Source organism: Hemicordylus capensis, chromosome 6 (assembly GCF_027244095.1).
Source record: "Hemicordylus capensis ecotype Gifberg chromosome 6, rHemCap1.1.pri, whole genome shotgun sequence".
NCBI lineage: Eukaryota > Metazoa > Chordata > Lepidosauria > Squamata > Cordylidae > Hemicordylus > Hemicordylus capensis.
The window spans coordinates 42,188,338-42,213,117 of record NC_069662.1 but is presented as its reverse complement, the minus strand read 5'-3'; the positions used below and the strand labels follow the sequence as shown (position 1 = coordinate 42,213,117).

The following is a 24,780-nucleotide window of genomic DNA, read 5'->3' as shown; positions in this document are numbered from 1 at the left end:
GCAAAAGAGGTGTTAACAGTTGTTCCTGGGCTATGCCCCTTTGAACGTGTATGAACATGTGAAGCTCCTTCATACTGAATCGGACCACTGGTCCATCTAGCTCAGCACTCTCTGCTCTGCCTGCCAGTTCTTCAGACCTCAGGCAGAGGCATTTCTCAGCCCTAGGGGCCTGCAGTCCTTTTAAGTGGTCTTGCCAGGGATTGAATGTAGGATCTTTTGCCATGTGCTCTGCCGCTGGACAATAGTTCTGCCAGAGCAGGGATGCACAACTTTGGCCCTCCTGCAGATGCTGAACTACAACTTTCATCATTGCTGACTATTGGCCACTGTGGCTGGAAATGATGAAGGAGTTGTCTAACAACAGATGGAGGGCCAAAGTTGTACAGCTGTTCTTCAGACTGTACATAAGGACATAGGAAGCTGCCATATACCAAGTCAGACCATTGGTCTATCTAGCTCAGTATCGCCTTCACAGACGGCAGCGGCTTCTCCAAGGTTGCAGGCAGGAATCTCTCTCAGCCCTGTCTTGGAGATGCCAGGGAGGGAACCTGGAACCTAGATGCTCTTCCCAGAGCAGCTCCATCCCCTGAGGGGAATATCTTACAGTGCCCAGACATCAAGTCTCCCATTCATATGCAATCAGGGTGGACCCTGCTTAGCTAAGGGGACAAGTCCTGCTTGCTACCACAAGATCAGCTCTCCTCTCTGTAAGTATTGGAGTGCATGGATAATGCTCCTCTGTTTAAACAACTTAGTGTTACCAATAAGCAGTCAGTGCTGTCCTTGTAGGGGGGTGATCGGAGCAAGTGCTCGATCCCCATGCCCTTCCCTGGTCCCACACCAGCGGCACAGAGATTCCTGCCTAGAATCTGTTTTTCCACTGTTGGCCCGGGACCATGGCACCTACTCACTGCAGCATCTGCCAGCCCCGGAGTGTGGCTCTTGCTTGCCACAGCAGACCAGAAGCTCCCCTTCAGCCCAGCAGGGCCCCACAGCGTGCTCTCTTCAGCTGTACACAAAGAAGCCCAGCCAAAGCCACCACTGTGCACAGCCAGAGTGCACCATGGGGCCTGACTGGGTTGAAGGGCAGCTGCAGCAAGCTGGAGTTGTGTTCTGGGACTGAGTGTGGTGGGAGGGGAAAGGAGATTTTAGGCAGGAATCTCTGCACTGCTGGGGCCTTGCATCACCACTACTCCTCGCTTGGGCCCTGTACCTCTCCCCATTATTCGGAGCCCCACACCCCACTAGGGACAGCCCTCTAGACAGGATAGACATTTTGTTAACCCTATTACATTTGTTGGCTGACATCCTGGCTAAGTTTACTTGAGGAACTCCCATCGAAATGAAAAGGACAAGTTAGGCATGCCTAACTTGTCCTCTTAATTTCAACAACAACAACAACAACAATAAACTTTATTTGTTAGTCACCCCATAACAAATTGTTCTCTGGGTGGCTCACAACAGAGGATTAAAACATACAATAAAAACACCTTACACATTAAATCATAACAGACAAAAAAAAGAAAAGACTAGACAAAATACAACACAAGACAGCTTAAAAACTCATTTTAAAAATAGTTAAATCAGATCAAATCTGAAAAACCAAAATTTAAAAGGCCTGGGTGAACAAAAAGGTCCTTATCTGGCATCTAAAAGAGACGAAGCCAGGCGAACCTCACTGGGGAGGCTTTCCATAAATGGGGTGTGAGCACTGAAAAGGCCCTCTCCCTGGTAGCCACCTGCCTCACCTCGTTTGGCAGGAGCACCCAGAGGAGGGTCTCCAAGGAAGATCTTAAGGTTCAGATAGAGACATATGGGGCAAATCGATCTCTCAGGTAACCCGAGCCCAAGCCGTTTAAAGGTTAAAAGCAGTTTAAAGGTTAAAATATGCTAAAAATCATTGTAAACCGCTTAGAGAGCTCCGGCTATAGAGCGGTATATAAATGTAAGTGCTATTGCTGTTGCTATTGCTAAAACCAGCACTTTGAATTGGGCCTGGAAATGGACTGGGAGCCTGTGCAGCTGATGAATCACTGGCATGATATGATCAAAACATTAATTCCCAGTTAATAATCTTGCAGCCTTATTTTGTACCAGAGGGAGTTTCTGGACCATTTTCAAAGGCAGCCCCACGTACAGTAACCTTTAGTGATATACCAAAATGACCTTGAACCAAATTTTGAGATGACTTAAAGGACAGCAAAGTGTGATTTATTTAGCTGATACTGTAGTTTATTATTATTATTTTTACCACCATAGTGTAAGTGATCTGGATTCTCTGCCTCGGGCATGAGGCATCTTTGAAAAAAAGATCTCCACTGTCTCATTTTGGCTGTGGTGCCAGTTTTTATGTGAGAGAGCATTTAATCATGTAATGCCCCCACCTGGAGTCGTAGAGCCCAGGCATTGTTTTACTTCTTCATCTGCAGCGTATGTGAACTAGACCTTCATTCACTCCACGCACGTGATTCTTTCATCCATGCATTGCTAGAGCCCTGTTCAGGCATTTTTCTAGTCGTGGACCTTCTACCTAAGTACAAAGTCTCCAAGATTGTGCCTGTAAACCTTCGCTGACACACTTTTAAACCTCACCCTCACCCACCCACCTCCCACTCTCCATGATTGTGGCATTTTTTGCAACGAGACAAATGCTGTTACTCAGGAAGAGATTCTTCCTATGATGAGAATGTGGGGGCTCTTCAAACAAACACTATAATTGTAGTGGGGAGGAGGCAGAGTTTTAGTGCATGCTGTGGCAGGGGCGGGGCTTGCAGGCAGACTTTTGGGAATGCTGAAGTTGTGTTAGTTCATGAGCCAGCTAGAGTGGTCAGTACCAGTGGTCCCTCTAATTTTTTTCATCTCTGTGCGGAATGAGTTATGTTCTGAGCAGCAGCATCAAGGCACTGTGTGCCCACATGCATTCAGAGTGGGGCCTTCCTAATTCAACCTGAGCGGGATCTAAAATTAACTGAGCAGGCATCAGAAAACTTGTGAGTGTGTGCACGTGCGCATGCCTTAGAGGGAACAGTGGTCAGTACCATCTTGTGGTGGTGGGGGGACGACAAAAGCTCATTGTGATTTTTGACAATGCCATACTGCGTGGGAGGAGGCAAGGGTAAACCCCTCCTGTATTCTACCAAAGAAAACCACAGGACTCTGTGGGAGCCAGGAGTCGAAATCAACTTGACGGCACACTTTACTTTTACTACACTAGGGATGTGCGAACCGGTTCGGATCTGAACCAGTTCGGGTTCGGATACGAACCGAACCACCCCTGGTTCGGTTGGTAGGAAAATTGGTAGGATGGTAGCTGGCACCCAGGGGTACCTGTCACCCAAACCCCAAAGCAATCGGACACTCGTACGATTTTTAATGAATTTTTGAAAAATATTTTTATTTTTTTCTCATAGGATATAATGGGACTCGAACCAGACCATTATTCCTTATTGTGGAGCACCTATGGGTGCCAACAACCATGCAAACCCTGAAGCAATCAGACACCCCTATGATAGCAAATGAGATTTTCAATGAGACACCATGAATCCACTCTAATATGCTATTATAGAATCCACACTCAATACCTCAGAAACAAGAGAACCCTGTACCCCATGGGTTAGAAACCCATGGGGCTGGTTGGCACCCTATGTGCACTACACCACCACTCGCTCTGGGCCACCCCAGCACCCCCCAAGTGCACTTATGGGGCTGCTGAAAGCTCCATTATAACTTATTATGAGGAAAAACCTTAAAGACGCGTAAACTTCAACAATTAACCAAAAATCAGCCCTCTGCCCAAATCCTTTGAAAAAATTCAGGTAGCTTCCCTGCCCCTAACCGGCACTACCACCAACCCCACACCGCTCTAGGCCACCCCTTTCCCCCCGACGTGAAGCGATACACCCTTCATTATATCTAATGGGGGGAAACCTTAAAGACACGTAAACTTCAACAATTAACCAAAAATCACCCCTTTGCCCAATTCCTTTCAAATAATTCAGGTAGCTTCCTTGCCCACCCTAGGAACTACCACCCACCACAATCCACTCTACAACACCCCTTTCCCCCCGACGTGAAGCTATACATTTGCTGACACCTCCATTCTTCTTTATGGAGAAAAACCTTAAAGACGCGTAAACTTCAAGAATCACTTAAAAATCACCCCTTTGCCCAATTCCTTTCAAATAATTCAGGTAGCTTCCTTGCCCACCCTAGGAACTACCACCCACCACAATCCACTCTACAACACCCCTTTCCCCCCGGCGTGAAGCTATACATTTGCTGACACCTCCATGCTTCTTTATAGAGAAAAACCTTAAAGACGCGTAAACTTCAAAAATCACTTAAAAATCACCCCTTTGCCCAATTTCTTTCAAATAATTCAGGTAGCTTCCTTGCCCACCCTAGGAACTACCAGCCACCATACTGCACTCTACGACTCCCCTTTCCCCCCGACGTGAAGCTATACATTTGCTGCAATCCTCATTATTCTCTATGAGGAATTCAAAAATACTTTAACAATTCATCAATAATCAGAGGAGTGTCCAATTGCCTTGGGATTTTTTGGGTGGTAGGCACCCCTATCTGTCTACCACCCACCCCTCTTTTGTGCCCCTAGGTGCTCCACAATAGGGAATATGGACTGGTTCGGGTCCCATTATACTATATGAGAAAAATAATTAAAAATATTTCAGATATTCATAAAAAATCATAGGGGTGTCTGATTGCTTCAGGGTTTGAATGGTTGTTGGCACCCATGGGTGCTCCACAATAAGGAATAATGGTCTGGTTCGAATCCCATTATATCCTATGAGAAAAAAATAAAAATAATTTTCAAAAATTCATAAAAAAATCGTACGCGTGTCCGATTGCTTTGGGGTTTGGGTGACAGGTACCCCTGGGTGCCAGCTACCATCCTAACTAGTTTTTGAGATCCGAACCAAACCAGGGGGTGGTTTGGACAAAACCAAAACCGAACCACCCCCTCCTGGTTCGGACCCGGTTCGGATCTGAACCGAACCGGGCGAACCGGTTTTGTGCACATCCCTATACTACACCCTTAGAGATTGAAAATAGGTGATAGCATTGCAGTACTTCCAGCTTTGGGTGTTTTATCATGTTTTTATCATCCTGGCCATCGGGTCCACAGTGGCCAAATGTGCAGTGGTCTTTTAAAAGTGTTTTAATAACACACAAACGACTATAAAATTTTATCAATGCTAGATTCAGAGGAATAGGAATGAAAATTGCCAGGAATGCCCTCCAAAGATTTCTGCATGGAGAGAGTGCAACCATTTGTTCATGGTTACCCTAACCTGACCCTACCCTAACCCTAACCCTTTCCTCTGTGCCAAAATGACTGCAATTTTACCCTACTTGTTTGAGTGTAGAGATAAAGAAGGGTTGATAATGTACAGAAAGCTGTACGTGCAACAATGCTGTCACCTATTTTTCATCTCTAGTGAGGTAGACATTGCTAAAAATCACGATGAGCATTTGTCCCTTGAGATGGTACTGATGGCTAAAATTTGTGGGCCTGGGCCATTCCCGGATGGCATGGTTCCTTTGAATACCCCGGGAGTGGTGGGTGTGTGAAGTCCCTGCAAAATATCGAGGTACATCCATAGACGATTTGAGTTTTTCCCTGTGCATTGGAGCTTAGCCTGAATTATACTCATGCTAAAAAGTTCCCCCTTTTACACAGCTTTTTGGGATACTTTGAAGTACCCTGATGTTTCTTCTGAGATGTATGGAGAGGCCATAGTGATAGCGTGACTGTTAAGCCTCAGTTTTTTTGAAAATGTTTTTTTAAAATTCTGCTGGATGATCTTGCAGAACACCCAGCAAGACCACTAACTTTGCCGAGTTGGTGATCTTGTGGATGTTGAGAATGGGGGCGTGGGGGGGCGTGTTTTAAAGAAAGAAAAATTAAAAAGGATCTGCCTGGCCACCTCCCTGCTTCTCCTCCCACCCGCCCGGCTGGCTTGGCTTGCTCTCCCGGCTTCCTCTGCAGCTGCTCTCTGACCAGGAGGGCGGGCGGGGCAGGGAGGGATGGAGGCAGGCTGCCTTCCTTGGTCGGGGCCTAGCCCAATTCCCGGCCTCCCCTCAGGTCTGCCCACAGACGCAGAGCCCTCCCTCCAAGTCAGGCTGCTGTGAGTGCCTGGATGCCAGTGGGGAAACAGTGGGGTGCTAGCCAAGCAAGCACCCCCAAGCAAGCATCTGGGCAGGCTCCCTCCTGGGAGCTGGGTAGTATTGCAGAACACAGGGTCTTGCAGATTTTTTAAAAGTGAAATAAAAAAGGCTCCATTGACACCTATGCAGAGTTAAAAGACCAATGAGAAGGGTGCCATTTTAAACACAGGCTTTATGTAAGGGGAAGGCATTCTGTGTTGGCATTGCAAGTCAGCAGTCTTGCAGAAGATCCTCTAAAACCAGCTTAATTTTTAAAAAATAAATAAATGTTTTTTATTTGTTGTGTAATCCTGCAATTAAGCCTGCCATCTGGGAAAGGCCCTGGCCCACAGACTGTGTACAGCATCTCCACTGTCATAAGGCTGAACAGGGTTTAGAACAGTGCCACCGACGTGTCCCCTAGACTCTCCTCGGAGAAGAGAGCTGGTCTTGTGGTAGCAAGCATGACTTGTCCCCATAGCTAAGCAGGGTCTGCCCTGGCTGTATATGGATGGGAGACTTGATGTGTGAGCACTGCAAGATATTCACCTCGGGATGAAGCCGCTCTGGGAAGAACAGAAGATTTCAAGTTCCCTCCCTGGCTTCTCCAAGATAGGGCTGAGAGAGATTCCTGCCTGCAACCTTGGAGAAGCCGCTGCCAGTCTGTGAAGACAATACTGAGCTAGATAGACCAATGGTCTGACTCAGTATATGGCAGCTTCCTATGTTCCTATGTACTCCTGTGTTCATGTGTGAATGAATGGGTGCTGCAGGATGAGCCACTAGTTTTTGACATACCAAAGTGTTCACATGAAAGGTTGCTTCCAATGAAGGCCCATATGCACAAAAGCCTGATTCACATTATCTTCTTCCTGCTCCTTTTTTTAATGGAGGAGACTCAAGGATGGCTTACCTCACATATAACGTTGTGGAGTGAAGGAGTGCATTCCCACTCCTCCACCATGTGGAAATTGCTGCTGCCTGGGTAAGAGAGCCAATGTGATGGAGTGGTTGTAGTGCTGGACTAGGACCAGGGAGACCCAAGTTCAAATCCCCATTTAGCCATGAAACTCATTGGGTGACTCTGTGTCAGTGACTTATCCATCAACCTAACCTACCTCACAGGGTTGTTGTGGGGATAAACATAACCACACTGCCCTGGGCTCCTTGGAGGAGGAGCAGCGGGATAGAAATCTATTATATATTTTGAAGGATGGGTATGGGTGTGGGTGTATAAGAAAGGTCATGCTGATGTGGTATACCTACAGATACCAAATTTTCTGTACTCAATCCTGCCACTGACATTAGCTGAATGAACTACTTTTTACACTGGAATATGCTGGGAAAGGGGTTTAAGGTTTTTATTATTATTATTTAAAGCAGAAATTCTGAATATAATCCTCAGGTTTTAACTGTTGTTGATCTAAACAGATTCTTGCACCCAGTAATCAGATCACTTATTAAAAAAGAACATCATGCCCAAGAGAAGATCTTTCTCAGATTCAAATTTAACATATCTGGTAATTAGTCAAAATCGATGTTTGAAGTTGAAATCTTACAAATCTCAAACTGTTCTCTTACTTCCCTTTCCCCAGTATACAAATAAAGCATGCTATTGCGTAAATTTAATTTCTTGAACTTGCCTATAAGTGTAATCTATGCAAAATGACTTTGCCCGGTCAATGACGAGCCTCACCTACTAGTGATGAGACTTGGGGCAAGTTGCACGCATGGATGAATCAGCCAATTTAGTGCAGCACTGTTAGAAAGATGGTTTTGTTGTGGTACACGTATTTTGAGGCCGGTTGTCAGGGCTGAGCTGTGGGTAGCGGCCACTAGCTGGAGGGGCTAGAAGCCAGAACTGGGAGAGCCAGGCAGCTAGTCAGGGCTCAGGGATCGAACTGGTAGCCAGAAACTGAGCCAAGCAGACAGCCAGGAATTGGATCAAACTGGTAATCTAAGGTCAGGATTACACCAGAGATCAAGCCGAGCAGACAGATCAATGAAGTAAGCAAGAACAAACACACCAAAATCAAGGAGACCTTGTTACTGAGGCAAGGCCTGCCTCAGACAGGAAACCTCTTCTACAGTTTCTGCTACAGGGGGAGCCAACAGGTGATCCCACAGGGTGGGGCTTGCCCAGGGCCTAAAGGCTTAAAAACCTGGGGGGTAGCAACATTCAGAGCCTCTGACTAGGTAGAACATGACACTGGGTCTGTGTGGAAGTCGTAGAAAGATGGCTTTAAAGGTAAAGTGTGCTGTCGAGTCGATTTCGACTCCTGGCGCCCACAGAGCCCTGTGGTTTTCTTTGGTAGAATACAGGAGGGTTTTACCATTGCCTCCTCCTGTGCAGTATGAAATGATGCCTTTCAGCATCTTCCTATATTGCTGCTGCCTGATATAGTACCAGTGGGGATTCGAACTGGCAACCTTCTGCTTGTTAGTCAAAGTATTTAACTGCTGCGCCACTTACCCAGTTTCCATCAGTGGTGATCCCCCAAAGGTCACCCTAGATGGAAAACATGCCCCCCACAGTTGTGTGAATCCTCTCATTTTCCACCCTCAAAATAAATTGTTTCCTTTTGCAGAGGTTGCAATTTTCATGCTCTTGGGGCTTTCCCATTTATCTTCTTTTCTCAGAGTGAATCTGGCCCTTGCCTACACAGAGCTGACTGAGGAGTTGTGCCGGCTGAGGAACCTGAGTTCACTCCAGAGCCAGATTCTCCGGACGCTTATGCAAGAACAGGCCATCAATGGTGGTGAGTGGGGCATGAGAGGGAGTGGGCCAAGGAAGCATAAGTTCTGGTAACTGTTTATAAGAAGCTGAACGTTTGGATAACTTGTATTCCTAAAACGAGGTCTGGTGGGTGTATGCTGAAGGGAACAGGAGAGCATACTGGTTCCCCCCCCCGCCCCGAAAGGTAGGGCTATCTGCCCACCAGTCACCGACAGACCAACCTGTACAATTCAGGCCAAAAATATGGCATAAGTGGAGAGCAGGTGCATCACTGCAATTGTTTAACAACAAAATGGCCATTTCCCCCTAAACAAGGCCTGAAATGAAGTAAAACTGGAGGGAAACCAGGAGTGGATTTTGTGTGAAAGGAGTGTGAGCTCAGTCATGTTACGGAAAACAAATTCCTGGGTTGAGCCTGTGCTCAGAGACACCCTGTCCCTCAATACTGTGTCTGCCCCACTGAGTCACTATTTTGTCCCTGGATCTGATTGGTGGGCCTTGGGAGTTCTAGTAAGTTCTCCCCCAAGCCTGAAGTCTGCCTACCTTGGCCTTAAAAGATTCATGCCCTGCCTGCATCTCTGTTACTGTGGGAATGAGTCAGGGAGCAGAGCCAGTATTGCTGCAGTTCATCAGCCCTTGCCCCATTCAAGACAGTTTTAAAAACAAACGTCCATTGCAAATATTGCTTCTGTGCCATGATCTTTTACTGGTGCAGCAGAGCAAGTGAGCAGTTTTGGTGCCCAGGTCTTTGGTAGGAGACAGCAGCCATTGCTCTGTGTGCCTGTGTGTGTGTCCTGCAGTGCCTCCTCCTCAAAGCAGAAGTGTGACTCTTGTCCTGTTTGTTGCTGCTCCTTTCCAGGTCAACGGCACTCTCCCCATTCACAGCGGCATTCTCCTGCCCAGCAACGCCGCTCTCCGGCTCCTCAGTGTTCTTCCCCCGCTCAGCAGGGGAGATCTTCCATGCCTCAATGTCAATCTCCAGCCCTGCAAAGACGATCCCCAGCCCCGCCTTGTCAGTCCCCCGCGCATCAGCGTCGTTCTCCGGCTCCACCTCCTTGCCAGTCTCCTGCCTCACAGCGCCGTTCTCCAGCGCCACCACCCAGCCAGCCTCCTGCCCAGCAGCGCTGCTCACCAGCCCCAAACTGCTCATCCCCAGCCATCACCTCACAGCACAGATCTCCGGGTGGCGAGAGGAGCATTATCGATTTAGGCTATTCCAAACCCTCGAGCCACCACATCAAAGCAAGCTTCCAAGGGCGCCGGAGCTATTCGGAGGTGAGCGATGCGGCTGTGTACCAGCAGAACCGCTCTCTCTGGCTGCAGCCGGAAGCTTCCACCTTACCAAAGCACCGTCCTTACAGCGAGGTTTATGCCAGAGACGCCTTCGAAGAGCACTTGCACTTTGAGAAGCAGTCCTCGGACGAAGACGACTGGGCCCTCCCAAGTCCCCCCAGCCCCGAAGCAGGGGGCATCCGCTGCGCCTCCTTCTGTGCAGGGTTCCCCATCCCCGACACCTCCACGCACCGGACTGATGCCTCGTATTCCAGGGCTGAACATGCCCAGTCCTGGCCCTCAATCAACGTAAGCAACATCCAGTACTGTGTGTGTTCTCCTGTGCTCTTCCTTCATCCCAGTTCAAACACATCATCCAGAATCACATAAGTAGTTCCTTTGTATAGGTAGCCTTACATGGCCTAACTGATTTTGCTGCTAAAGTCAGGTTTTATTATTTATTTATTTTTAAAAACCAACATCCATGGGGTTTTTACAGTGAGTATTTGAATGCCAGAGGCCAAGGACTGAGTCACGTGAGGGAAACATTTGTAATGCCCAGTGTTTCTGAGGTGGCAGCAGCCATCTTGAAATGTTATCTGGGCAGCACTGAATAGATCTTCATAGGGTGCCATATTTTTATTCTTTATTTCAATTTTGGGTCAGATGACAATACATTTAAGCAACAGTCTAGTAAAAATGAATGGATTAAAATATCTGTTAAGCAGCGTGGTCTATATGGGTGGGGTGAGGGGCAGAAAACAAACCACAGGTGCAGCTCAGTTCTGTTCTTCTCGCCCCATCCTGTCTGCCTCGTGCCCCTGGTGGCGCAGTGGTAAAACTGCCGCCCTGTAACCAGAAGGTTACAAGTTCAATCCTGACCAGGGGCTCAAGGTTGACTCAGCCTTCCATCCTTCCGAGGTCGGTAAAATGAGTACCCAGAATGTTGGGGGGCAATATGCTAAATCATTGTAAACCGCTTAGAGAGCTTCCAGCTATAGAGCAGTATATAAATGTAAGTGCTATTGCTATTGCCTCCCTTTCCCTTGCCCCACTGTGGCATTAACCCCAGGAGCACAGTCTGTTCATTCACCCAGTTCCCCAACCCGACAAATGACCAGCCAACACATTTGGGCTTAACAACACAGTGGGATGAGGCGAGGGACGGTGAGGCAGCCAGGGTGGGGCAAGAAGAGTGGGAATAAGCCATACCTGTGGTTGATTTTCGGCCCACCCCCGGTCCCATCCATATGGGCAGCCACTGCTGTTAAGCAACAAAATACTGTTGAAATAGTCAAACACTCCTCGTACTTGCTTAACGGTGACCATTAGACTCCAGTCCAAACTAGATATTCTTATGGTGCTTTTGGAAGATGTTCAGACTTTGCCAGGCTTCAAGGGCTTGGTGTTCTAGAGCAAAACCAAAAAGGCCTGTGCGAGTGTAACCATTCCTGTGTTTAAAAAACCATGCCCATCCTCATATATGAAGGTGGAGCTGCAGATATAAAGAATGAGAATCACCTCTGAATTACACTTATTCATATATTTCAAGCCCAATCTATTTATAGGGCTCAATGTTTTTAATAATATAAAGAAAAAAAGGGCAGTAAATCCTATGTATGCTAAAAAAAAAACCCACACCTGTAAGCTTTTCCAAAAATTGGAAGTACTTCCCTCTCAAATATCCTAGATTTTAGAAGTGTCTACCTGTTCATAACTAAAATGCACACGAAGAGTTTTTAGCCTCAGTCACCAGAATTCCTGAAGTAAAATTCAGCTGACTCCTCCTAGCCCTTCCTCAGTGACTTTCCAGCTGCTGCCTAATACTTAGTCAGGGCCCTGCTATTTGCCATGATTTTAAAAGGCAGTAGAAACTGATCCAGATGGTCACTGACCCTCTACACATGAGGAGGGTGGGTCTTGCTGAGAGCGTGCCTATCCTGATGTCACTAAAGGATATCCCAATGTGCTATCAGGGTGTCTTTTAATCACATGAGAGGGCTAGTCATAAGATGGATGAAACACATGAAACCCCATTAAAACCTCTAAACAGGGCTTTGGGAAGCATATAGGGGGTGATACCAATTATCACCCCTCTCATGCAATTAATAAAGGATGTCCCAAGAGTACATTGGGACATCTTGTAACGACATGAGGATGGTCGCATTCTTGGCACATCCCTGCGCTTATTGAACAATGAGCCAGAGAATAGGAACATAGGAATCTGCCATATACTGTGTCAGACCCTGGTCCATCTAGCTCAGTATTGTCTACACCGACTGGCAGCGGCTCCTCTAAGGTTGCAGGCTAATCTGAACCGTCTCACTGCAAAGAAGAAACACGAAACCCCTGCTTTCAGCTAAGGGTGCTTCCATGCTGGTAGGGACACCATTCATTCATTCATTGCTGAGAATCCAGCATTTCACTGAATCAGTTTCCATAGCTGGTATTCCCAGGTTGTTTTTCTAAGTGTTTACCCATTTCCCCACATCCCTGCTCATTAATGACTTTCACAGCTTCCATCACAATTGTAGCACTTTCTCTTGAAGAGTGTGTTGATGTGGTGGAGTGTGTTGATGTGGTGGAGTGTGTGATGTGATCAGGTGTGGTTACTGCCATGGCAGGTGGCTGTGTGGAATTCCACTTAACTCCATCCATTGGCCCTTCACCAGTGCTGATTAGCAAGTCGTACCCTTTACTGGCTCTGCCACTTTATATTATTTGTAAACCACTTGCTTGTGCGCTTGAGTGCATATGCATGCCACCAGTAAAGCACTTGCTCTGGTTTCTTAAGTTTTCTTTGGGTGCTCCAGCACGCCATCTCTTTTTTTGGTTACAGTGATTATTACGGTTCAAAAGGGGAGTAGCAGCAAAAGTCATGCAATTACCCAGAGGAACTTGGAGAAAAGAGATGAGTTCTTGGGGATATTTGCTGGGGCGGGGAGGGCTGGAGTATAGTGAAAATTTCACTATTGTATATCATGTTCCTAGAACTCCCTGTCTGTGGCTGCTGCTGCTGTTGGCAACGCCTTATCTGTGGTGAGATCATTCCTGTGTTTTAAAAAAACCACACCCTCATACTCCTTGGAGTTGAAAGGGCAGAACCTTTAAGTATTATTAGGCTTAAACTATAAAAGACTACAGGTGAGGCCTTCTTTTGGCTGACCACACCTTACCTGTGATGAGACTGCCTCTGTGCCATAGACCATCACTTTCCTGGGATATGGAGGGGCAGGGCTTTACAGTATCACCAAGAATGGACTATAAAAGACTATTTGAAAAAAATGGTCCAAATATCCCACTATAGATAGTTTCCCAAGCAGAGCTGAATATGCCTGATGTCTTTCAAGACTTAAAGAAAAAGAGAAAGGTAGACCAGAGACCATCCAACACTAATGCCTCAACTAGTTCTATCATGTAACGATTGTGAGGATAGAAGTTTTGGGAGGTTAAAGGGCATAATATAGCATTGGTACATTCATAAGAAAATAACAGCCCTGCTGAACCAGGCCCAAGGCCCATCCAGTCCAGCATCCTGTTTCACACAGTGGCCCACCAGATGCCTCCGAGAAGCCCACAGGCAAGAGGTCCACAGGCATGCCCTCTCTCTTGCTGTTGTTCCCCTGCTGCAACTGATATTTAGAGGCATCTTGCCTCTGAGGCTGGAGATGGGCTATAGCCACCAACTAGTAGCCATTGATAGACCTTTCTTCCATGAATTTGTCCAAGCCATTAATTCATCAGGAATTAATGGAAATGCAATCAACCTCAATAGGCCTGGGGAGAATGCTGCATGAGGAATGCTAAAACACCCTTGTTTCTGAGCAACCGAATTCTTCTGGAATAATGAAACTAATGACCATATTTCCATTCTATATTTTTATTACCGACATGTTTTGAGTGCAGTTACTCACTCTTTTCTCAGGTAATTCCTAAATTAAATGTAGTTCTTTATCCCACCCTTCAATACATAGTATTTGCAGGTTGGCTAGAAATAAGATTATTATTATTATTATTATTATTACATTTTTATCCCGCTCTTCCTCCAAGGAGCCCAGAGAGGTGTACTACATACTTAAGTTTCTCTTTCACAACAACTCTGTGAAGTAGGCTAGGCTGAGAGAGAAGTGACTGGCCCAGAGTCACCCAGCTAGTATTATGACTGAATGGGGATTTGAACTTGGGTCTCCCCGGTCCTAGTCCAGCACTTTAACCACTACACCACGCTGGCTCTTAATCAAAACTATAATGAAAATCAAGAATGAAAAGTACAATTTAAAAGCCCTAAAAAAAACCCCAGCAGATATAAAAGCAGCACAGAACATATAAAAACTGGGGTGGGGGTGGGAGTTTCACCTGGATGTTTTCCACACCTGGCTTTTAGTGTGCATCTCCTCCAGAATGGAGGTGTGTGTTCCCATATTGGCCAAATTTACCCCAAAATCACTGCAAGCTATGAGGGAGCACTTCACACACAATTCAGGTTTTTCATTGTGCGTTATAGTGTAGCCTGATTGATTGATTGGTTGATTGAGTGCTGTCAGTCAGTGTCGACTCTTAGCGACCACATAGATGGATTCTCTCCAGGATGATCTGTCTTCAGCTTGGCCCTTAAGGTCTCTCAGTGGAGCATTCATTGTTGTCGTGATCGAGTCCATCCACCTTGCTGCTGGTCGTCTTCTTCTCTTCCCTTCAACTTTTCCCAGCATTATGGACTTCTCAAGGGAACTGGGTTTTTACATAATGTGTCCAAAGTATGATAGTTGGAGCCTGTCATTTGTGCCAATATATATCTGGGGTAAAAAAAAAAATCCACTTTTTGCATCAGATTTTGGGGGCAACTTCAAACTTGCAGAAAACCCATGGTAAAGCCTGCTGTCTGCGAAAGCTCCTGGTAATGGAAGGAGAGGTGCCACTGCCAGGTAAACCTAGACAAGATACTACAACCAGAAAGGCCTTGGTCACTACCCACCTCGCCTCAGGGCTGAGGTGCCCAGAGGAGCGCCTCTGTAGATGTATGCAGTGGACAGGCAGGTTGATGTTGGAGTAAGTGGTCCTTCAGGTACCAAGTCTCAAGCTTTTTATAGCTTTAAAATAAGCACCAGCACTTTGAACTGTTTGGAACTAGACAAGAAGCCAGTACAGCTGTTTATACACTGCTGAGCCAAGTTCCTGATATGATTGGTTCCAGTTAATAGTTGAGTGGCTGCATTGTGAACTAACTTCAGTTTCTGAGCAGTCTTCAAAGGCAGTCCAATAAACATTGCATTGCAGTACTGGGGATTACCAGAGCACGGATCATCGTGACCAGGTTTGCTCTGTCCCGGAGGAGTTACAGCTGGCACACCAGCCTCAGCTGATGAAAAGTGCTGTGTGCCATGGATGCCATCTGGGCCTCTGTCCCTACTCAGGTCTAGCAAGCTAGGGAAGAGCTCCAAGAGCGAGCTGTTGAGCCAACACAGGCTGGCTGGAAATGGTCATTTTCCAGTGGCCATGTAGGAGCCAGGAGTAGGAATGTGCATGAGCTCTTCATGCAGCCATCAGCAGGGTGGGGAGTGGTTCCTTTAAAAAGCAGGTAGAAGGGGACGACCAGCATCAAGTTGGATGGACTCGATTACAACAGCAATGAATGCACCACTGAGAACCCTGAAAGGCCAAGTTGAAGACAAACCATCCTGGAGAGAATCTATCTATGTGGTCGCTAAGAGTCAACACCGACTTGGCAGCACTTCATCCATCCATCCATCAATCAAGCAAGCAGCTCCTTACCTGCTTGTCCTCACCCACCACTCTTCTGCTGGCAGCGCCCACTCTCCAAAAGACCATGTGCAGCATCAAGACGTGCATGGTCGGCATGCATGTTGCTGACCGTATAAATGGCCAATGTGCATGCGCGCCGCCATGTGCATGCTGACAACACACAGAGGCTCTGCCGCTGTGTGTGACCTTTGGAGAGCAGACACCAGCACTGTCGCAAAGGGGGGGGCGGGGACAAGCAGGTAAGGAGCTCCTTACCTGCTTTTTAAGGGAACCGTTCCTTACCCTGCCGAGCTGGTTCAAACGCCAGCACCTGAGCCGGTTCAGCGCTTCCCAGAGGAGGCACCCAACTGGCCCGTGCACATCCTTAGCCAGGAGCCCTGTCCCCTCCTAAAGCTCAGGCTGGTCCTGATCCAAAGCCAGTGCCTGAGCTGGTTTCCCCTCCTTTTGAGTAGGCCCATAGGGAGGGAGGTCCCAAGCAACTAGGCAAATATTTTGCCTCCAGTGTTGGAGATTGGTCCTGACACAGCATTGCCTCTGCTTCTGGGATCCTGGAATGGCTGGTGGGTGGTGATAGTGATTCTAAGGATGGGACAGAAGCCTCTTGAGAGGCACTGGGTTTCCAGAGTGTCAGGGCTCCTCTGAGAGGGCAGCCACAGGAGGGCTAGCATGAGCCCTGGTTGCTCAAGGTATATGGGAGCTTTCATCAGCGCTGGGTGTTGGAGCATGCTTATCTTCCTCCTCTTTCTCAAGGCTGTCCTCTGGTTGGGCCTGACAGCCTCTTGCAATGAAGCTGGTTCTATGAACACCCCTAGACTGTGAACCTGATCCTCTAAGATGAGTGCAGCCCCATCCAGAACAGGTTGTACACTACCAAATTTAGAATTTCAGAGTGAAATTCACACCTATTACTACTAAATTTGGTAGCATATGAAAATGTAGCTTTAAAATACGTTTGTCAGGGGGTTCATTTTTACCGTTGATAGCAGCTGTTGTGCGATGGTACTGTATTATCTTTGGACTCTCACTATGTCATACAGAAGATTCTGAAAAGCACCATTCACAGTACTGTGCATCCCCTCTGGGAGTTTCCCAGGGCCTATTGTGTGCTTTTCCTGTTTCCGTGGCCCCCTTTCTGTGAGAGAAACCTGCCAGTTTTGGCAACAAGACAGTTTGGCCTCTGTGTGGTGGTTTTTGTGACTAGCTAACCCCTTCTGCAGAAGGCAGTAACTCTCAGCAGGAGGAGAAGGTGATACCAGTGTGTTTGAAGAGTTTGTTCTTCCAAATACTTAGTTATCTGATTTACACAAGAACTACTACAAAAAAGTTAATTGTTATTTTTTTTTAAAGTACCTCTTCTCTCCTTTGCATTTCTTCCCCACCCTGTGTCCCTTAGCTGCTGATGGAAACAGTGGACTCCGACATCCGAAGCTGCCCTCTCTGCCAGGTGGCCTTTCCCATCGGTTACCCGGACGATGCTTTGATAAAACACATTGATTCCCATCTGGAGAACAGTAAGATCTGAGGCCTGCACCACTGTCCTTCCTCTTCTGGATTCCTTAATGAGACCTGTCCACCTCACCCACCCCACCCCACCCTTCTTGGATGCTGCATGAAAAGTGGTGGCGCAAATAGGGGGCGCTCTCCAAAATACCTCCAAGTCTCCAGTAGACTGAACTATGAAGAGTTTTGCCTCTCCCTCGTCCTCTTCTCTTTGCCTTGGTTTATAAAGTGGGTTCCTTCTCTTTCCTGCTCTCAGTGAGCAGGACCTGCAATATTTCTCCAATGCTTGAACCAGCTGTGAAGGGGACAGAGTGGCGAGAAATATGCTTGGACCAGGCTTAGCAGGGCACAAGCCCCCTTCCCCCATCTGAATGCTCAGAACTGAGATTGCCTTCTGGGGGGCTCTGTCTATTGTGGTTCAGTTTTGGTGACTCTGGAAGATCTCAGGGTAGGATGAGTGAGAAATCGCCTGTGGTTGTGCGTTTTGGGGGTGGGGTTGGGTGGACGGTGGACGGATGAACTCCAACCTTCTGAGGGCACAGCCCGCCACTCAGGTGAACGAAATCGAAAGGTTTCATTTTGTGCCCATCTCAATGCAGGAATATCCAAGCGGGTCCAATCTTCCCGCCTTTTTGGCTACTAAGAAGGGCATTGGGGGGTTCTGCTCCTTGTTGGTCATTTACGGACGTAGAAAGCCTTGGCCTCCAACCACTGGTTCAAGCGTCTTCGTCTTGGTCTTTTACATTAAAAGCCCACTTCTTCTTTTAGCGATGCTGCTGAGAAATAGAGCCAACTTCCAGAGGTGTAGCATGGACATTCTTATGTTATTGCACTGGACATTATAACACTCAAAGCTTTCCCCCCCCCCCCAAAAGGAACACCTCCTCCTCCTCCTCCATGCTGTTTTCTTGAGAAATGTGCTGGAGGAACTGTATGCCGCTGATTTGGGTAGAGCTCCAGGATGCATCCCCATGTAGCTGTCCGTGTTCTCTTTTGGCAACTGTTTTCTACCTTTCTCATAAACAATTCACCTTGCTTTAGATAGTTCCTGTATAACAAGAATTGTATTCTCCACATTCTGCTTCATTACTCTCCTGCAATGACAGCATGTTGACACTGTTTTGGACAACAGCATAAATGTAAACACCTTTCCCATATCTGACATTCATATTCCCTCCCTCCCTCCCCGTCTCTCTCTCTCTCTCTCTCTCGTCTTTCCAAAATATCTTTTGCTGTACTGATCTAAAACCACAAGTGTGTTCCGGTTGACCTCTTGCTTCCGGATGTGTGGTGCCTCCATATTGTGAAAACTGTCTCCTGGCAATGGTCTGTCCAGATGTTGGGCTATACTTTAAAAGAGCTGCACCGAACTTCTCCTCTTGAGGCAACTGTCTTCCTATCACCAGGTTATTTATTAACAGATGTATGTATTGAGATTTCTAGCCTGCCTTATCCCAAGGGCTCAGGGTGCCCAGTGGCAAATAGATGTGAGTCCTTGTGGCTAATCACAATCTAATTTTCATGGGAACTAGGAGGAGGATAGAATTAAAGCATTAAATATAGAATAGAAAGCTCTTTCATTTGTAGTTCCTTTATTCTCACTCCCTTATCCCTATAAAACCACAGCAGTCTGCCCCAACTCTGAAGACTTGAAAATCACTAAAGTAACACTTTCTTCTTCCCCATTGTCACTGTGATCTTTCTTCTGTCAGAACTGCATACTTAGACATGTTCTCCCTTTCATCCAATTTTCCCTCGATATACCAGCACCGTACACATAATTTTCTGAAATTTTAGATCTGCTTCTACTGAGGATTGGACTAGATGTGACCCCAGCAACCCCATGGTTTCAAATGCAAACTACCACCAAACACTGTGAAGAAAGGAGGGCTGATCAGGTGGGTTCAAATGGAGATGCATCAGCTGGTATGGTGGGTGCGTGAGCCCTTCCTCCACCTGCGGCTTGTCGCCTGCAACTTGTCGGCCCCCGGGATGTTTTTCCCCTAGCTGGGCTAATTTCTAGTCTTGAGGCCATGATGTAGTAGGAATTCTGAGATTCCATTATTGAACGTTGGTTTTAAGCTTCTCTGCTGCTTTGGCTTTTCCCTATTTGTATCATTTTAAGGCTGTATTTTTACATTTTTCTTAATTTCAAATAACCACCTTGGATGGATGTTGCTCTAAAGTCAGGATAGAGATATATAAATAAATAAAATATTGGAACTCCTGATGTTTTGCAGCCTTTCGGAGCACCAATTTGGACTGGGACCATGACATAAGAGGAAGGGTCTAACCCACATTGTGCCCTGATCCAGATTCCTCCCCAAAGCTATTAGATGCCGAGGAGAAAGCTTACAGGTACAATGTATAACCACATATTTTCTCCTCCGTGGCTAACGGCTGTTTGAGAGGGCACAATTTAAGCCAAGGAATCTGTGCAGGCCAAAGGCTTAACCCCACCCCACTGCGTGACCCCAGTCCAAATTAAGGCCCCTCTTGGATGCCTTTTGAAAAATGAAAAGATGGGTGTCCCTCCCGGCCATGGAACTCCTATGTCTTGGATGTTGGAGATCTAGGAGACTAGGATAAAATTGGTTGCAGAGGGGAAAGCAGTAGGTGGAAGGGGGGCCCACACTCTCACCTGCCCTCCCATTTTCCAACTGAAATTGTACCCTGCTTTACAGCTGTTTGATGGCAGTCCTTCTTTGAAGGCACAGGGTGCTTTCCAGATTAGACACTACAATGGGGTCACAGCATATCTGCTAAGTCGGCTTTGGTACTTCCTGTGTTGTGACACCGCAGTCCCTAATCTGTCAGCAAGGTGCTGTTCACATTTTGGATGCCTTGTTTCAGATTTTCTTGCTGCAATTTAGTGCTATAACATTGTAATTGCGTCGCAAAAAGGTTGCTGTATTTTCCCATTTTCTGATTCTGGGGATCATTGTGAATACGATCCTGCCAAGCCGAAGCATTTTTCCACGATTGTAGCAGGTAATCTGGAAAGCACCCTGGTCTGCTACTGTCACATCTTGTTCCATCCTGAAGTGGAAGAATATAATCCCTCTAACAACAACAGGAAGAAGAAGGCAGAAAACAGGGCAGATTAGGGAGGGAACAGGTCTCATTCCTTGCTCTTCAGGACATGTATGCACTTTAAATATAATGTTTATAAGAATGCTGCCATGTTCAAATCAATCCTTTAAGACCAAAGGCCAGTTTTAGAATGAAGCACCCTGCCTAGAATTTTACATGTACCATGAACCCCTCCCCTCGGTATGATTGGCACCTGAGGCCAGGAAGGATGGATAGTTGCTGCAGCCCTGGCCCGTTTAAGGAGTAGTGAATCAGATTGTCTATCTTGATTCTCATTTGGAACTGGGGCCTCCCACTTGGGAGGCTGGGCTGCATGTTGAGGCAGAGAGGTTCATGCATCCCACACCAGTCAGTGGCCACCTGAGGACAGTTATGAGGCCCTTTTAAGCCAAACTGCTTCAAAAAGCTAGTCCTCATGGGATGTGGTGAAAGAAGGGAGAAGAAACCTTACTAGGATTCATGAGTATCAACTCTTTCTCCCTTGCAGACCAAGTTCTTGGTCTGTACCACAGCCTATCTCTTCCTGCCTGCCCTTAATAGAAAGCTGACCTGTGAAAATGTGCTCACTTTGCCCATGAGAAACATCTTGTTGCAAGCTGAAACCTTGGTCAGTCCCACAGGCAATTTGTCCCCCGCTTTCCTCCTTCCTCCTCAGAATCTGAGTTCAACAGCTAAACCTTGCTTCACATCCATTTGGCAAGTAGGCCTAAGGTCTGGGGCTATTGTGTGTCTCCTACTCATTGCAATGGAGCTTGTGCAGGAGAACTTTCTGGATTATGCCCCATGGGTCAAATCTCCCTGACTCCTATTCTGCTTCCTTTAATGGCACCTCAAATCCACCTCAGGCGGTCACCTCACTTTGCCTCATTGTGAGGCTGCCTCTGCTTGAGTCAGCTCTAGCCCACCTTGTGTGCCATTATTATCCCACATCTTTTATAACAAAGGGCTGTTACATCCCCATGGCTGCCCCACAACACCCACTCTGAATACATCCTAGTGAGTTGTCACTGCATGGTGGATTGTTTCTGTGTGGCAGCTCACCACAAAGGCCGTCTCTCAACACCGCTACAGTGGCCCACATCACAAAAGCTGTGATGGTGTGGAGAATAATCTCACAATACACAGGGTGAGCTGCTGGACATGAACAAGTCACCATATGGAGCAATTTGAAGAGGCCTTTATCTGGTGGTCATATTACGTGAACTATCTCTAACATATACTGCAAAAATTAGCCACGGAAAAATTCCATCCCCATTTAAGTTGCGTTAGTTTGCTGATTATTTGGGAATTTTCTGAGTTGGAAGATAGCCACATTATATGGATTGAGGCTGAAAACCCAACTTGTCACCTTTCTTCTGTTTCTCTATGTGAAATCTACCTCAGAGCTAATGAGAAGCAGTAATCATAAACAAGCAACCAAAAGGGGGGCTGGTGAATGATGGGAAGGAGCATTTAAAAATATTAAATTTTTTTTAAAACCTATAATCTACTGCATCCTAAGGGCTCAAATATTACCCAGATCCCCCTCCCCTCCGAAGCTTCGCAGTCTTAAAAAAAAAAAAAGGCTAGGAGCAGTGAGCAATAATGAGGAGAAGAGCAAGAATAACCAATAGCTCATGAGGTGAAGAGGAAATGAAGATGTTAATCTAATTCCCTACTAAAATCCTTCATACTATTTGAGCTAGTATAATACACAGGCTAAGAGATTAAGCTGTGACCCAGAATGCTTCTGGATAAAAATTTGCCCCTGACCTTAACCTTTTGGAGAAGGAGTCATGGCTTATTGGTAAAGTACCTGCTTTGCATGCAGAAGGTCTCAGGTTCGATCTCTGATATCTCCAGGTAGGGCTGGGGGAAATCCTGCCTGAAACCTTGGAGACCTGCTGCCAGTCAGTGTAGACAATAAACACCTAGATAGATCAGTGGTTTGTCTCAGTATAAGGCAGCTTCATATATCATCAAGTGGCCTTAGATAAGGTCAAAAATGTAAACACATTTTTCCCTGGGTCCCCTCAGAAATATGTAGGAAATGGTTTTAGAAGATTATAGACCTGAAAGTGAGAAAGATAATATTCTAGTTTCTTTAAGTATAATTAAAAACCCTGATTCCTTCTTTAACACACACATCTTCTATACAAATTATGGAACCTCCTGTGGCTTGTGTCCTACAGACCATTATATATCCATAGTTGTTGAGGGCATTCACACAATCACTCCAGAGTAATTACTCCAGGGTACAAAAAAAATCCCCACACTCCTATATTGTTGAGTTTTTTTAAAAGTCAGCTTTGCAGTCTGTTCTTCGTAGTATAGATTATAAATTTGAACTAGCTCAGACTAGGTTGTCCATGACTATTAAACATGATAGCTAAATGGAACTCCTGTATTCAGAAGCAGTATATCTCTGAATGTCAGTTGCTGAGGAAGAAACAGCAGGGGAAGGTTGTTGTCTTTATGCCCTGCTTGCAGGTTTTTCAGAAGCATCTGGTTAGCTGCAATCAAAAATCAGAATGTTGAACTAAATCGACCTTTGGATCCAATCCCACAGGGTTCTGTTTATGCCCTTAAACTTATTGGATTGGTCTATGGCAGGGATTCTCAATGTTGGGTCTCTGGATGTTATTGGACTTCAACTCCCATCATCCCCAACCACAGGCCACTGGGGCTGGGGATTATGGGAGTTGAAGTCCAGTAACATCTGGAGACCCAACGTTGAGAATCTCTGGTCTATGGACATATGTTCAGGATAATATAATGTTTGTACATCCTACCATGCTTTACCCCTTCCTTGTTTTCACAGTCAGTGTGGTTAAAGAAAGGATAAGTTACTCTACACTCTTAAAATGCATGTTTGTGGAAGTGTTCTCCCAGTCCTCTTGTTTGTTTATGCTTTTTATTCCATATTAACACACATTTTCATAATATAGACTAAAATCTTCACTCCACTCTGCCAATGCCTTTTGAAAGAATAAAAAAGCCCATCATTTGCCACTCTTTATAATGCTGCTTATGAAACAAAGAAAGGTGGATAAGTACATTGAAGGGTAATTAAGTGCTCTTGCGAACAACTTCCCTAATTACTATATAGGTTTTTATTACAATCCACCCATTATTTTGATTAGCAATTTCTCTTTAAAAAAACACCTTGAGTAGCATCCAGATTAAGAGTTGTGTGAGAATTGTAGAAGGAAGGGAGGACAAACTAAAATCATCTTCCCCTGCCTTGCATGAGCACAACTCTTAGGGCTGGTTTGGACAATATCATCTCTGCCCATGCAATTAGGAAGGGGCCATGCCAAGAGTTTGCCAATTGGGATGTCCTCTGCAAATGTTCTGATGCTCTCTGGGCACATCTCTTTATACAAATGTTCCCTTTACATGCACACCAGATACTTGTTTAAAGAAATATTGGGGCTCATGTAAAGGGGCCATTCAGATGAACAGACCCCCCCACATATGAAAAAGGGATGTGCTGGGAGGTTGTCAGGACATCTGTGGAGGACGTCCCAATGGGTGCACTCATGGCACATCACCTTCCTAAACTCATGGGCAGGAATGGTACCAGTGAAAACCAGCAACTTTCCTCAGTTTAACCAGTTGGAAAACTGATATCTCTTCTTTAGCCCCTTTCTTTTTAGTCAGCTTGTCCCAAATACAAAGAATCAAGGAAGGCCTTCTTGGCTACCTAAGAAACCCCTTGGGAGAGAGACTGCTCTGTTTGTATTGTCTTGATCTCTCTTTTTTTTTTTTTTTTTGGTGTGTGTTTCTCTTTGGAGAGATTCTGTGCTCTGTGAAACAGAACTAATTCCAATAAAAGTTGCCGACTGATAGATGTTTTCATTTAGATCTGTGTTTCTTGGGTCAACAGCAGCTTGCTTCATTTTGTGGCTAGCCATATTTGGAAGGTTTCTGACATACTTCACCAAAGAAAAGCATTTTATCTGAGGAATGTAGGCATGGATTTTTTCCACCTGGATTTTGTGTCCTAAAAAAACACCAATCCTCCCCAGAAGAATCTTCAGTATCTAAAAGATAACTTTTCAATTGGCAGTTGGAAATAAATAAAAAAATATTTCAATTGGTAGTTGGCAGGAGTGTTTGCCACTTACAATAAATGGCATTCCATTAAAATCCACAGTTCACGCAAAACATTGTGAGGGAGCTGGGTAATTGTGAAACACATTTTAGCCCATTTTACCCTTTGTAAATATAACAGAAGCCCTATTCAGACACTGAGGTCGTGGCAGTGG

General features: G+C 46.0%; 1 protein-coding gene across 7 annotated transcripts in view; it reads left to right on the top strand.

Annotated features, from left to right (window-relative positions):
- The window catches only part of TBKBP1 (TBK1 binding protein 1), a 113,030-nt gene extending 88,670 nt beyond the window's left edge, over nt 1-24,360 (top strand). For 5 of the 7 annotated variants that reach the window (XM_053265248.1, XM_053265246.1, XM_053265249.1 and 2 more), the window contains 3 exons: nt 8,809-8,927; nt 9,765-10,486; nt 17,331-24,360. In XM_053265248.1, coding sequence (XP_053121223.1) covers nt 8,809-8,927; nt 9,765-10,486; nt 17,331-17,459 — 970 coding nt within the window. In that variant the 3' untranslated portion in view covers nt 17,460-24,360. The remainder of the gene's footprint in view (nt 1-8,808; nt 8,928-9,764; nt 10,487-17,330) is intronic. The other 2 variants (XR_008310375.1, XM_053265251.1) reach the window with 2 other exon arrangements.
- Nucleotides 24,361-24,780: the final 420 nt, after the last annotated feature.